Genomic DNA, 12,766 nt, shown 5'->3' on the forward strand with positions numbered 1-12,766 from the left:
ACTGCTGGATTGTACGTGCTAAAAACACAATGTTGAGTCAACCCGTCGGGAAATGTCATTACTACAACGATGCGCCATGTCTTTAAGGCAATCCGGGTCTTTTTGATAGTTTGTGAATTACGTCATTGATGTTGTCAATGGTGCGCTCAGACAGCAACGGGAGGGGGAGACAGATCCTCAGCGAGAGTCGGACATTGAAACAGAAGCTACTCAGGGACTAACACAGCTAGGAGATCAGCTGAAGGAAAAAGAAAGGAGGGGTATGAGAGCCGCCAGAATCCGCTCCAATCCTGCTCTACTCACGGCTCGGTCCGACTGACAACACCCGGATCAGCACCGCCGCGCACCTATCTCTTAATAATTTCTAATTTCGGGTAAGTAGCTGAGCCGGGGTGCAGAGAAACCAGGGGCGAAAAACCTATCTGCGATCGTTTTTAGGCTCTGCGATGGCAACGAGAATCGTAGTCAGAGCGTCGGAGGGGGAGGGGGATATCGACACTGGGGTGTATAGGGTGCCCCTGTGTTAGGGTGCGGCTGTGAGAATAATCATACCAAAAACATTTAGTTAAGAGAGAGACTTACAATGATATTTGTAAGCATGGAATTGTTTAGAAAGGTTCTACAGTAATAATCGCGACCCAGTCAGGCACTGTGTACAACTGGTGCTCAGTATGCTCCTGGGTGGCTGGCTAACTAGTAGTTGGTGTATTGGTAGCCAGCAAACGTTAGCTAACACAATTGTATGCTTGCAGTTTGCGTGCCCCTATTGTCTATAAGGTCTTGACAAACGCTATAAATGTTATATAACAAGTTACTGTTTTGTCTGTTTGTGTCTAAATACACCACATTGATGTGCTATTATTTAGCTGACTAGGTTGCTAACTGAAATTAAGACAATTTACTGTTGAAGTATTGGGACAGGCTACGACAACGTAGTCTAATGGCTAACGTTAGCCAGCACCGTTACAACTAGTAGCAACCACTTCGATTGTTATAGGCTAGCTAGATAATTTTTCTAAGGCCATTGTGGTCATTTGGGTTTTAAAAAAGCGACAGTGCATGTATCTTTCTACTCAGCAGCTACTAGGTTTGGTGCCAACAAAACAATTTACTGTGACAGGGGTTCCCTAGCAATCTAGAGGTGAATTAGACTAGTGAGATGGCTAACTTGCATGCAGTTATACTAGCTGTATGTGGCTAGCAGCTAGCGTTTAATTGTTGGCCAGTTGACCCGAAAGATGCTTTACAATCTTCGTGTTCGGGCAACACTGCCTGCCTATAAATATAGCTAGCTAGCTATAAATGTGATTTTAGCGGTGTAATGGAGTAGGTGAATAGCTAAATCATTGACAGTTCAGTACAACTGTGGTGTGAGCTGTACAAAGCTGGATAGTCAACATTAGGTAATTAAGTTACTAGTCATGTCTTATCTAGCTAGCCAACGATATAAAATGTTATTGACATTAAGTTACATTTACTAGCGAATTATCGTTACAAATCAGGTTATAAATGACAGTGCTAATGCCGTGAACTACAGCTTGGAGGATGTCAAAATATATGTTACCCCAACGTCTCAAATTACATGGTGATGTCTGTGTTGTATACAAACCGTTGTTGAATATCAAATCAAAGCTCATCTAGCTAAAATTCGTGTCGTGCTTTTTATCTATAGTTCCGTTCGGGAGCTAGTCTAACGTTAGTTAATATTAGCGCTAAATAGCAAGCAAGTTATGTCGTGTCTCAGTAATTACTAACTGAACATGCTAGCTACAAATTATGCAATAGTAGCTATTTATGAGATTTACGATTATTTTCCCTCACTAACGTAGTTACATTGCCAGCTATCGGTTCTAATGCAATGAAAGCCACGACATTTCCTCCGCAAGGTTTTCCTTGTAGTAAATAGTACTCGTTTGAAATCTACAAATATAGATTAGAGTCGACTAAGCTTTCTTTGTGTGAGCTAGCTAATGTTATCCAAATGAGGCCGCTTTAATTAATGATAACAGTTAGCAGTTAGCCTGCTCTCTAAATATATTTGACTTTACAAAACCGAGCCTCCGAAGACAGACTGGAAGTTCTCGTTAGTAAAACGATTCTCCTCTCGTTGCAAATATTAACAAAGTTACATTAAAATGGTGTTTATGACTGGGAAACTATACTGTGGCTCAAACTGGCCCGCAGTCCAATCAGATGTAGCAAACGTTACCCCCGGACAACCCCGGACAGGAATTGTGATTGCTAGCTAACGTCGAAATGGTCTGGTGCTAGCAAGAAATAAATTTACATGTTATTCCGACCGTATTGACTTCGGGCTTTGAAGCGTTAAGCTTTGCAAAGGGAATTGTAATCGAGTGTAAAATTACCAACTGGCGTGTTCGCGTATAAATGTAGGCTATTGCTTGTGTGTACATTAATTGCGGTGTTCTCCCATTTTGACTACACGACTTTTATTGTCTGCAAGATCATATGCGTTAATTACACCCCATATCTGCAAGGTTGTTTTGTCTTATGATTCTAATCGGATAACAATTCTTCCCAGCAGAAAACAATTAATTCCTTTAACTGTGGCGTTGGTTGACTTGAAGAATACGAGTTCCTACAGATTCCAGTCTAGTTGCAGTGCTGCAGAGGTGTCGGATATTTAATTTATTAGCTATTGTAGCTTAATTTGCGTGAACGCAGATTTCATGAACACTAATAGGAGTGATGGGCACCTTCATCACAGTGCTTCTTCCACACTGAATATAGTCTTCTAAGTGCAGTGTTTTACAGGGACATCTTAAATACATATAAACAATAAATAAATAAAACTTTTTGTGTCGGTCTGTCTTGTGTATCACAAGGGTATCTGTGCAGCTGTGTATTTGCCTTTACAGTGAGATAAAATGTGGAGTGGTTCAGAATGCTGAAAAATAAGTGTTCTTTATCCTTTATCATATGAAGTTGGGCACAGATGATCCATTGCCCGCAACATTGCTGTCCGTGACTGCCAGTTCCTAAAATCAGTAACTCCAGCTCAGGTTCTAGACAGCTTCCCTATTCAGTTGGTTAGATTGTCTGTGTCCTCATTAAATAATTAGTGTGGGGACATTATTGGTGTGGGCTGATTAGAAAACCTTTTCAAAACATCATGTGATGCATTCGCTTTCTCTTCCAAAATGTCAGACTGTGTTTACATTAACTTCTGTATTTGCCTTTTTCTCCATGGCCCCCAGCCCCTCCTCTTTCTTCCCAGTTCATGGACCATTCTCTTGTTTTCACTTGGTAATCTTCAGCTTTGTGGTAGATTACAACCACAGGTGCAAACAAAGTTGGAGCTGGGTGGGGACATTGGGCTGGGTACCCTCCATTGATTGGTTGATTGTCCTTGTGTCGTCCTGTTTGTTCTGCAGTGAGTTCACAGGCATTGGCCATGGAGCTGAGGGTGGGAAATAAATACCGGCTTGGGAGGAAGATCGGGAGCGGCTCTTTTGGAGACATTTACCTGGGTATGACTTTGTTCTTGCTCTTCCCTGCTGCACAAGAGAATTCAGTCCCTCCCTCCCCCTTCCCCTCTTCCACCGCCCCCGACATTGCTGATTGGAGTTAGACATAAATCACCCCATTGGAAGCACTCTCTTCGAATGCTTTAATTTGTTAACGGAGTGACATGTAAGCAATTTTCTTCCAAATGCTTTAGTTTACAAATTAAGAGAAGTTCCAGTCTAACCTGACTTTCTTCAGAATTCAGTTCTTCAAGAAGTCAGTTTGACTGAATCATGGTTCATCTGAGTTCGTTAGTGTCAGCACGAGTTATTTCCATTTTATTCCAGGCTTTGTTTGGGTGTTGCTGATTTGATTGTGAATATATGTTGATGTGTCTGCCTGCTGTCTTTCTTGGGCACTGCGGATGTATAGAGTCTGGGGGTTGAGAGACTGTGGATCTTTTCTGGCTACTCCAGGTGCCAACATTGCAACGGGGGAGGAGGTAGCCATCAAACTGGAGTGTGTGAAGACCAAACACCCACAGTTGCACATCGAGAGCAAGTTCTACAAGATGATGCAGGGAGGAGGTGAGCAAGAAGGGAACAGGGAAGGAAAACTGTCTTTTTCATTGAGTGACAGCAGTTTGTACTCTGACATTCATAAAACGTTAAAAGGGCCACAAGGGCGATTACTGTAGAAAATGAAACACTGGGAAAAGTTAGACCTTTATAAAACACGTATAAGCCCTGGAAGGTCTGTTGACCCTGTGTGTTTGTTGCTTTTTGGGGGGGTCATTTTTAATGGTTACACTTCTTAAATATGCTTGTTGAACTGTATAGTGTCATGTTTTTTCTAAAAGAACGGGCATCTCACAACGGAACGGGGATTGCGTTTTCTGAATGGTAGATCTATGTATATGCGATAAATAAACCATGCACAAATTCTAATAGTGGTTAAAGACAGTCCCTTTGCCTGGTTTCTCTTGAGTCACTGTGTGTTGGCTCTCTCATAGTTGGCATTCCTTCGATAAAGTGGTGTGGGGCAGAGGGAGACTACAATGTGATGGTTATGGAGCTGCTGGGTCCAAGCCTGGAGGACCTCTTCAACTTCTGCTCACGCAAGTTCAGCCTGAAGACTGTGCTGCTGCTGGCTGATCAAATGGTACAGTACCACGCACTTCACCTTCTATTGGCTCTGTGTCATTGCGTACGGGCCTCAGAACTTTGATGTGAGAATTGCTTGCGATGTACCTTTTGGAGTTTCAAAATGCACAAAGTTGTTCTCTCTGTCCCTCCCTCTCTTCCTCCTATACCCTTCCCTTTCTTTCCCCCCATGTAATCCTCTCCAATTTCTTCTCCAGATCAGCCGTATCGAGTACATCCACTCAAAGAACTTCATCCACCGCGACGTCAAGCCCGACAACTTCCTGATGGGCCTGGGGAAGAAAGGCAACCTGGTCTACATCATCGACTTCGGGCTGGCCAAGAAGTACCGCGACGCCCGCACTCACCAGCACATCCCTTACAGGGAGAACAAGAACCTGACGGGCACCGCCCGCTACGCCTCCATCAACACCCACCTGGGCATAGGTAAGAACCTGACGGGCACCGCCCGCTATGCCTCCATCAACACCCACCTGGGCATCGGTGAGGAAGAATGGTGCTGGAGAATAACTAGCTGTGCATAAGCAGCACACCCTACGATTATCTTTTTCCTTGCCTCGCAGAGAACTTTTATGACCGCAGAAAATGCTGCGTGTTCATTCGTCCGCGTTTAATAGCGATTCATTTTGTGTCATCTGATCAGGGGAAAGGGCGTAGTTGGCAAAATGCTTCTATCGTTTGGAATGACCCATGACTAAGCTGTTTAATGGGGCACTGGGGCAAGGCGGTGATGTCTTTTCCTGGTTCAAGAGATCCACGCTGCTGAAGGTTTTGGAGAGGCTATGCTGCTAGCTGCTGGCTGTGTCTTAAGTAGACACTTCACTGGAGTTAGTCAACAGATAAGAGGCGGAAATATTTGAACTGCTGTATATTGTGCTGATTTGAGGGAATGTTCCCGAAGTAAATCTCAGTGTTGCATAACTAACTGACCATAAGTGGATGGCCTGAAAGGTAGCCCAAACATTCTGACCCTCTTCTCGTGCTTCCCCACCCCTCCCCCAACAGAGCAGTCGCGGCGTGACGACCTGGAGTCTCTGGGCTACGTGCTGATGTACTTCAACCTCGGCTCCCTGCCCTGGCAGGGCCTCAAGGCCGCCACCAAGAGGCAGAAGTACGAGCGGATCAGCGAGAAGAAGATGTCCACCCCCATCGAGGTGCTCTGCAAGGGCTACCCCTGTAAGTCCAAACCTGTCAGGCTTCGTGTCCTTGGTTTATCTGCCGTTGTATTGTGATTTGAAGTGTTTCTTTTTTTTTTTTTTTTTTTTTTTTTTTTTTACTGTTGTGATTTTATGTAACTGACGCTGCAAAACATATTGCCTCTCTGGGGACATTAAAGGTTTCTAATCTAATCTAACCTAATCAGTGGTGTCAGTTCTGTTCGTGTGGGTGTGCCTTTGCACCAGTGTTGCCAATGTCCTTGTATCTGTCCCCATCAATTAGGGAACATTAACAGACTGAGTTGCTAAGTTTTAACATGTGTGAAACATTTTTGCAGATGCAGAACTAATAACGCAACCAAGGATTGGTGCAAATCCAATGCCATGACCAATCATTGATCACGTTATTGGTTTTGCTTGTGCTGAAAGGTTTTGCACATGCTGTATCGCTGAGTGAATTGGGCCCTCATCTTGGTATCCCCACCTTTAGAAGGGCTTCCTTTGTGTGTTTCTCAGTGCTGGATCTTTAGTTCTTGCCTGCCCACCTGTGTCCTAATATTTAATGACTGACCCTTCTTTCCCTTCTCCCTCTCGCTCTCTCTCTCTCTCTGGCCTCTGCAGCCGAGTTCTCCACCTACCTGAATTTCTGTCGCTCGCTGCGTTTCGATGACAAACCGGATTACTCGTACCTGCGTCAGCTCTTCAGAAACCTCTTCCACAGACAGGGCTTCAGCTATGACTACGTCTTCGACTGGAATATGCTCAAATTTGTAAGTGTTTTGAAGGGAACAAACAAATTATTGCTGCTGTGTCAAGGCACTGAAACCTAAAACTAACTCAAATCTGACTGGTCAGTGGAGCAGGGTGCTTGGAAGTGAATAAGGGTACAACAGAACCATTCTTGCCAAGATTCTACTTTTAGAATCTTTAACATGATGGGTCATCCTTAAGCCAATCAGAGATTCAAGGGAAATGTATGAAGGGTACTGATTGTTACCATTGGCTCTACTGGACAGGGAAGGAAATTGAAGTGGAACAAACAACAGTGTTGTAGTTAGACATTCATGGTTTTCGGTTGGATTCTTTGTTTTGTGGTTGGGGAAAAGACAAATGTTTGGATGTGGACGTACGTTGAGGAGGAGCGTAAGACTCCAGTGCTTAGTTAGAGACTGGAACACATCTGGGAATTTATGATCGACTGCTAAGAAAGGAAGAAGGGAAGCACAGTTACCTGATTTAAATAAATCAATCTTGTGTTACTGAGAGATCATTATGTTCTCCTCACTCTGGCTCAGCGAGGGGACCCATCAGCACTGTGCACGGACACGTAAAATGTCTGTCCTGACTCCTAAATGAGGCTAAAAGCTAACTTCTCAAACTAGAAGTATATTGAGTTCCGTTAGTCTGTTTGTTGTTCTGGAGTCTTCTGTGGCCCTTGATTGAACAGGTTTAGCTTTTCTGCACATGCTCAGTCTAGCGTTAATGACGTGGAAATATGTTATAAAACTGAACCGTTTTGTTCTCGCTAGATGCGCTGTGATTTGATTGAACAGCCATGGCAGTGTTGTGCCAGCACAATGTATTAAGTCATATGATATATGCTAGGAATTCATAATAATATTGGGATCGTGTTGGTGTTGGCCGATAATATCTTTGAACAAACTTGGCGGTATCAGCCGATAAACTGAGATTATGACCTGTATGGTAGGCTGATGTGATGATGATGATGCAGGTCACATGGGCCAGGGACGTGACTCATTTCATGTTCCGCTGTTGCTGGAAATGAAGATAAATTGTTATTCTCAAAGGATGGCCTAATCAGTCACCGGAGCCTCTCATTTATTCATTTATAATTTATCAGTTTTACCAACCTAACTCACCAGCAAGGCTAGACGGAGATGTAATTGCTCTCTAGGCTCCAGTGGGCAAGTACTTGAAAATGAAATACTTTATGGTGCAAATGAAACGTGTTGCATTGTTCCCTCATTATTTTAAGTCCGTGCTGTCTGCTCCTTCCATGCACGTGGAAGCATGTTTGTTCTTGTGCTATGATGTAAAGCAGGGTGTTTGGAACCAGAATTGTCCAATGTGGACAGGTAAAGTATTATTATTGGTTATTGAAGTTGTCATGCACCCCATAATATAAGTGTCAGACAATGGTCCAGTGCGTATTTTAGATTTTTTGTAAAGGTACTCGAGGTGCGTTGTTTTGAAATTAAGTCATTCAGTTTGACTTGCATGCACAGGAATCACTTGCAGTTTTGGGAATACTTTAAAATTCTTATTCACAGATTTGATATACTGTATTTTCACACGTGTCGCTGGAATCAACCATTTCAAGTGTGTTATTCATTTCACAATACATTCAAAGACTGCACAATGTTAATATGTTGATTAATGTCGAACATATTTGATTTATGTTTACTTTAACCTCTTCTGCCATATTTACGGTAAAAATTAGTCAAAAATCAGTACAAAGACACTGAGCAACAATTGCAGTTTGTATTGTGTGGAAGGTGTGTGGAAAAATATTTATTTGCACATTGAAACTATGAAGCTTTTAAAACCTAACTTTGAGGTTTTTTGAAACATAATTGCAAAGTTTGTCATGAAAGTATTTATTTGAAATATATCTGCAAAAGTACTCAATGATTTGGAAAAGGTTTTTCGTATGAACCATTTCAGAACATATAATTCAAATGCTAGTGTGTTTGAAATGCTTAAAATGCAAAAATCAAATTTCAAATACAATTATTCAAATGCTTTGTTATTAGTATTACGCACATTATTAATACTTTCCTTGGTCGAGTGTCCTTTGGTGTTCCTGCACTACAGACTGCAGTGCAGTGAGTGGGAATGTTGTGTTACAGGGAGCCAGCAGAACAGCAGAAGATGGTGAGAGGGAGCGGAGGGGTGGAGGGGAGGAGCGGGACGAGAGAATAGTGGGTGGGCCTCGGGGGTCGGCAGCTCGCGCCCTGCCACCTGGCCCAAACCCCCCGGCACCCAACAGGGTGAGGAACGGGCCAGAGGCAGCCATCTCCACACCTGCTTCTCGAGTACAGCAGTCAGGTGAGTCTGCAGGTGAAGGGAATCGGGCATAAAGAAGATGGTGGGAAGCCTCAGTGTAGATGTAACAAGTCCCGACAGAAACAAAGATACAAGTTTTTTGTTGTTGTCCATACTGCGTAATGGATTAATACTTAATACTTAATACTTTAATGAGTACCGTCCCTTCCTGAGTTGTGTTGTGTGTTATCCACATGGCGGTAGCATGTTGACGTGTGTGCCCCCCCTCCCCTCAGGAAACACGTCTCCTCGGGCGATCTCTCGTGCGGAGAGAGAGAGGAAGGTGAGCATGAGGCTGCACCGGGGCGCCCCCGCCAACGTTTCCTCGTCCGACCTCACCGCCCGCCACGACCGCATCTCCACATCGCAGGTACGGCACCCTCCCGGCACCCTCTGCCTCACCCACCGCCCAAAAGCCAGGCCAGTGCTGACAGAACCCAGCCTTGGGAAAGATGTAGCGCGTCAGCACTGGCTCCTGATTGGGCTGGTTTTTGTCGGTGAGGTCACCGTTTTTCATTCATTACATTGCGGATTAGCGCTGTTTGAAGTGCTTTTAATTTGATTGGGGTTGAACGCTGTGTACTTTAATGCCCAGCGCGTGCACGTCGTGCTCAGTCCTCGTGCTCTTCCTGTGTGCCCTACAGGTCAGCATGCCGTTTGAGCACCTGGGAAAATGAGTCCTGCTGCTCCTCTCTCTCACCCTCTGCTCACACACAGGTGAGGGTCACCTGCCTACCTGCACAGGGTGTTGAGACTCTGTAGAGCCCATAAGGGTACAGGCAGTGCTGTCAGGTCACTGCAGCAGTATGTAAAGGAAGTCCTACGAGATCACTGGAAAAACTATCATGTACAGAACATTTCAAGAGATGTTGTTTACATGATAGGTTTTAGACCGATGTTTGCCAGTTTGTTGTGACATTACAAACTTGTCAAATGGGGTCTGAAAATGACACTTGAATGCTTTGAGGCTTACAACTTGAATACCTACGGCAAATACCTTCATTAGTTGAGCCCCTGGCACCCAATGAACTGTACGTTCATTCATGGAAGAAAATGGAAGGAAAAACCAAGGAAGTTTCCTTTCCAAATTTGTTTTGTTTAACTGTTTTTTGGTAAAGGTATGTTTTTAAAAAAAATTTTAAACGCTAACTGCTGAATTGTTTTTTTTTCTTTTTTCTCCAGTGATGCTGCCGTCGTAGGGCTTCGAGACAAACCCCCCCCCCCCTCCAGATTTCTCTTTGTTTGTTTGTTTTTAATGCCAATAGGACAGAGAGTGCAAGACTGAAAGAAAGGAGTGAAGTGAAATGCAAGAAAAGAAGCACGAAAGTCTGTAACCGAGTGCCCAGGGGTTCGCACTTCGTCTCGATCCGAGAGCCTTCGTCAGAAAGGCGAGACTGAAGCCTGAGGGATAGATGTCCTTGCCCACCGTCAGGTTGCCGAGTAACTGGAACTGCCTGTCCCCCATCAGACACCAGTGGGTGTGGTTACAGATGAGACACCACGGGGGTATTGGTTTTACCGATTTAAGTTCCATTTGCTAAACGTGAAATGACGCAACCCTTGACACACGCATTCTGCAACATTAGTTTACCGGTTCTGCATTATTGCATATGCGTTAAGAGGCATGGTCTGGCGCATATGAGGATAACTTCTGGATAACTTTAGGTCCATGTACAAATGCTATATTTTACAGTGCTTATTCTGATGTATGAACTTGTCAATATGCAAAAAAAAGTTCAATTAGCAGTTCATAGTGTAGAAATATACTCAAATGTAGTGACTTGTTTCTAGATGTCATCAGCACAGAAGTCGCTTTGGGTGGGCTTGCAACGATTGGTTTCTTTTATAGTTTTTATTTACTAGAGCAAAGTGAGTTGGAGAGAGAAACTGAGTAAACGTGTGAGAGATGAAGAGAAACAAACTGAGTGAAGGACAGAAAGAACTGTGAATGTGAATCGTTCAGTAGCAGAAGTCATAGGAGAGGAACCTTTCCTGTCTTTTACTGATGTCTTACTACAACACCTGTTTGTTGCTTTTATTTAAGCTTTGTATTTTATTTTTAAGCAAGTCTGCCAGAGAAATGGTGACCACAAGATTAAATAATGACCTAGAATTAAACGGAAGGAGTGAGAGCGAGGGAGATGGATAGATACACATCCATTCTCTCTCTCTCTGTCCCCCTTACCCCATCCTGTGAACACTCCGTTTTTCTTGTGGTTATCTCTCTGTCTCTGTCTTAGTTTCAGCATTCCTGGATTTTAACGACGGGTAGGTTCAAGGGGACTTAACGTGCACATTTTAAATTTTAACCTGACTGAACCTGCTTCAGTGCCACATCACTCCAAGACTGGGTTTGCATTTGTAAACCCTGGATCTCCATAACATATTCATTAACAGGATTCTGCCTGTGATCATGCTTATCATTCTTCTGAATGTCTTTTGGTTTATCATTTGAATTCTGGAATTTTAGGGGTGGGGAGGGGTGCTTGCATAAATTGTCATTGAGGATCTGAGAGGGGGTATGATGTGGAAAGGATTTTTTATGTCACTGTAAATATATTATTTTTTTCCTGTGTAAAGCCAAAATGTGGTTGGTTGTATTCAGGTGTTATGTAGAAAAGGAAATAACATAAAATGTTTTTTGTTTTTTTTGTTTTTTTTCTTTTTGGGTGGGGGGTGGGGGAATTAATAAGTGGGTATAGCTGTAGTTAAACTGCCGACTGGGTTGTACAGTTTCCACACCGACCGTCGCCTCTGTCGTTTGTTTCCTGTATAAACACTAATTGGTTCACATTCTGGATGAACTGCATCTAGAACATTTTCACATCTCCGGTGACACTTGAACCATCTTGCATGTATGTTCAGCCAATCACAGTGAGGAATTTAGCCAGTGCCAGCCGCATTGCAATCTTCCACCCTCAGTGTTTGGTTTTAAATAAGAGGTAGTTTAAAATAAAATGCTAGTTTGCTTTACTCACCCATGATTGGTTCACATGACCTTTTTGGTGTAACCCATTCCTGTGACTATTTTTTTTTGTTGGCTTTGTTGCCTTTATTTTGGTGTCTGTTTCATTTGTCGAGCTTATTGGGCAGGTTGATATTTCTCACATCTTTGTCTTGCTTATATTCATGTTCATCCTCAAATGCATTTTGAAGCCAGTGCATTTTTCTCTAGCCCTCTCTGAAATCAGTCTTATTTATTGATCCGTTTAGTCATTAGGAATGCTTGTAACCTGTTTGACCGTATTTATATTCTTTTGTGTACAGGTACTACCATGTTACTACTGGTAGTATGTGTGTTAGTACTGGTGCTGTCCACTGTCGCAAATCTCATCTGCTACCAGTCGATTCTGTTCCCTAGACTCATTCTGCCCAAATTTCACTTGTGGACTGAGAATGACTCTTGGTCATTGAAATAATTTTTGGTGGCTTTGGAACTCTGGTAGTACATTTTGTTAGTTTTAATTTTCATTCAGTCACTGATTACTGAATGATTCAGCACACCGAACTAGGTGATGTCACTGTTTGCGTAAAAAACCCCTCTGTGATTTTTTGAACAAGTGACTCAGTGGCAGTGTAACACTAATGTAGGGAGGGTTGTGGAAATGGGTGGATTTTTTTTTTTTTTTGGGGGGGGGGGGGGTCACTTTATGTATTGTGTACTGATATCTTGTACAGTTCTTTAACACACTTTAACTTTATTTACAACAGTATTTGTGTATATTTTATGAAGTAATGATGATAATAAAAAGATCCACGCACCTATTGTTTCCAAAGACTTTCCGTCTATACTTGACTGTATTAAACTGGAGTATATTGGTTCCACTCCTGCCTCAGTCGGAAATGTGTAAATGTAACCATTTCGAGACTCAATATATTGCACGGAAATGCACGTAAACAAGGCATCCTCGC

At 43.0% G+C, this 12,766-nt stretch overlaps 1 protein-coding gene across 2 annotated transcripts; it reads left to right on the top strand.

The window, feature by feature from the left end:
- The first annotated feature begins 127 nt into the window (after nucleotides 1-127).
- csnk1e (casein kinase 1, epsilon) lies at nucleotides 128-12,615 on the top strand. 2 transcript variants are annotated; one of them, XM_064323862.1, is made up of 11 exons: nucleotides 128-374; nucleotides 3,396-3,491; nucleotides 3,945-4,055; nucleotides 4,481-4,629; nucleotides 4,829-5,057; nucleotides 5,637-5,807; nucleotides 6,410-6,558; nucleotides 8,659-8,857; nucleotides 9,091-9,224; nucleotides 9,499-9,571; nucleotides 10,037-12,615. In XM_064323862.1, the coding sequence occupies exons 2-10, from the start codon at nucleotides 3,416-3,418 to the stop codon at nucleotides 9,529-9,531; spliced, it is 1,251 nt and encodes a 416-aa protein (XP_064179932.1). In that variant the 5' UTR covers nucleotides 128-374; nucleotides 3,396-3,415; the 3' UTR covers nucleotides 9,532-9,571; nucleotides 10,037-12,615. The 2 variants fall into 2 exon arrangements, with proteins under 2 accessions (XP_064179932.1, XP_064179933.1); XM_064323863.1 differs by having other exon boundaries at nucleotides 10,120-12,615.
- The last annotated feature ends 151 nt before the right edge of the window (nucleotides 12,616-12,766 follow it).

This window comes from Anguilla rostrata, chromosome 2 (genome assembly GCF_018555375.3).
Source record: "Anguilla rostrata isolate EN2019 chromosome 2, ASM1855537v3, whole genome shotgun sequence".
In the NCBI taxonomy this organism is placed as follows: Eukaryota; Metazoa; Chordata; class Actinopteri; order Anguilliformes; family Anguillidae; genus Anguilla; species Anguilla rostrata.

Bases quoted from the DNA above. Each gene is read 5' to 3' on its own strand.
- csnk1e (XM_064323862.1), top strand. From the start codon at position 3,416: ATGGAGCTGAGGGTGGGAAATAAATACCGGCTTGGGAGGAAGATCGGG. The intron at 4,630-4,828 runs GTACAGTACCAC...TTTCTTCTCCAG, and splicing joins TGCTGCTGGCTGATCAAATG to ATCAGCCGTATCGAGTACAT. The intron at 5,058-5,636 runs GTAAGAACCTGA...CTCCCCCAACAG, and splicing joins CAACACCCACCTGGGCATAG to AGCAGTCGCGGCGTGACGAC.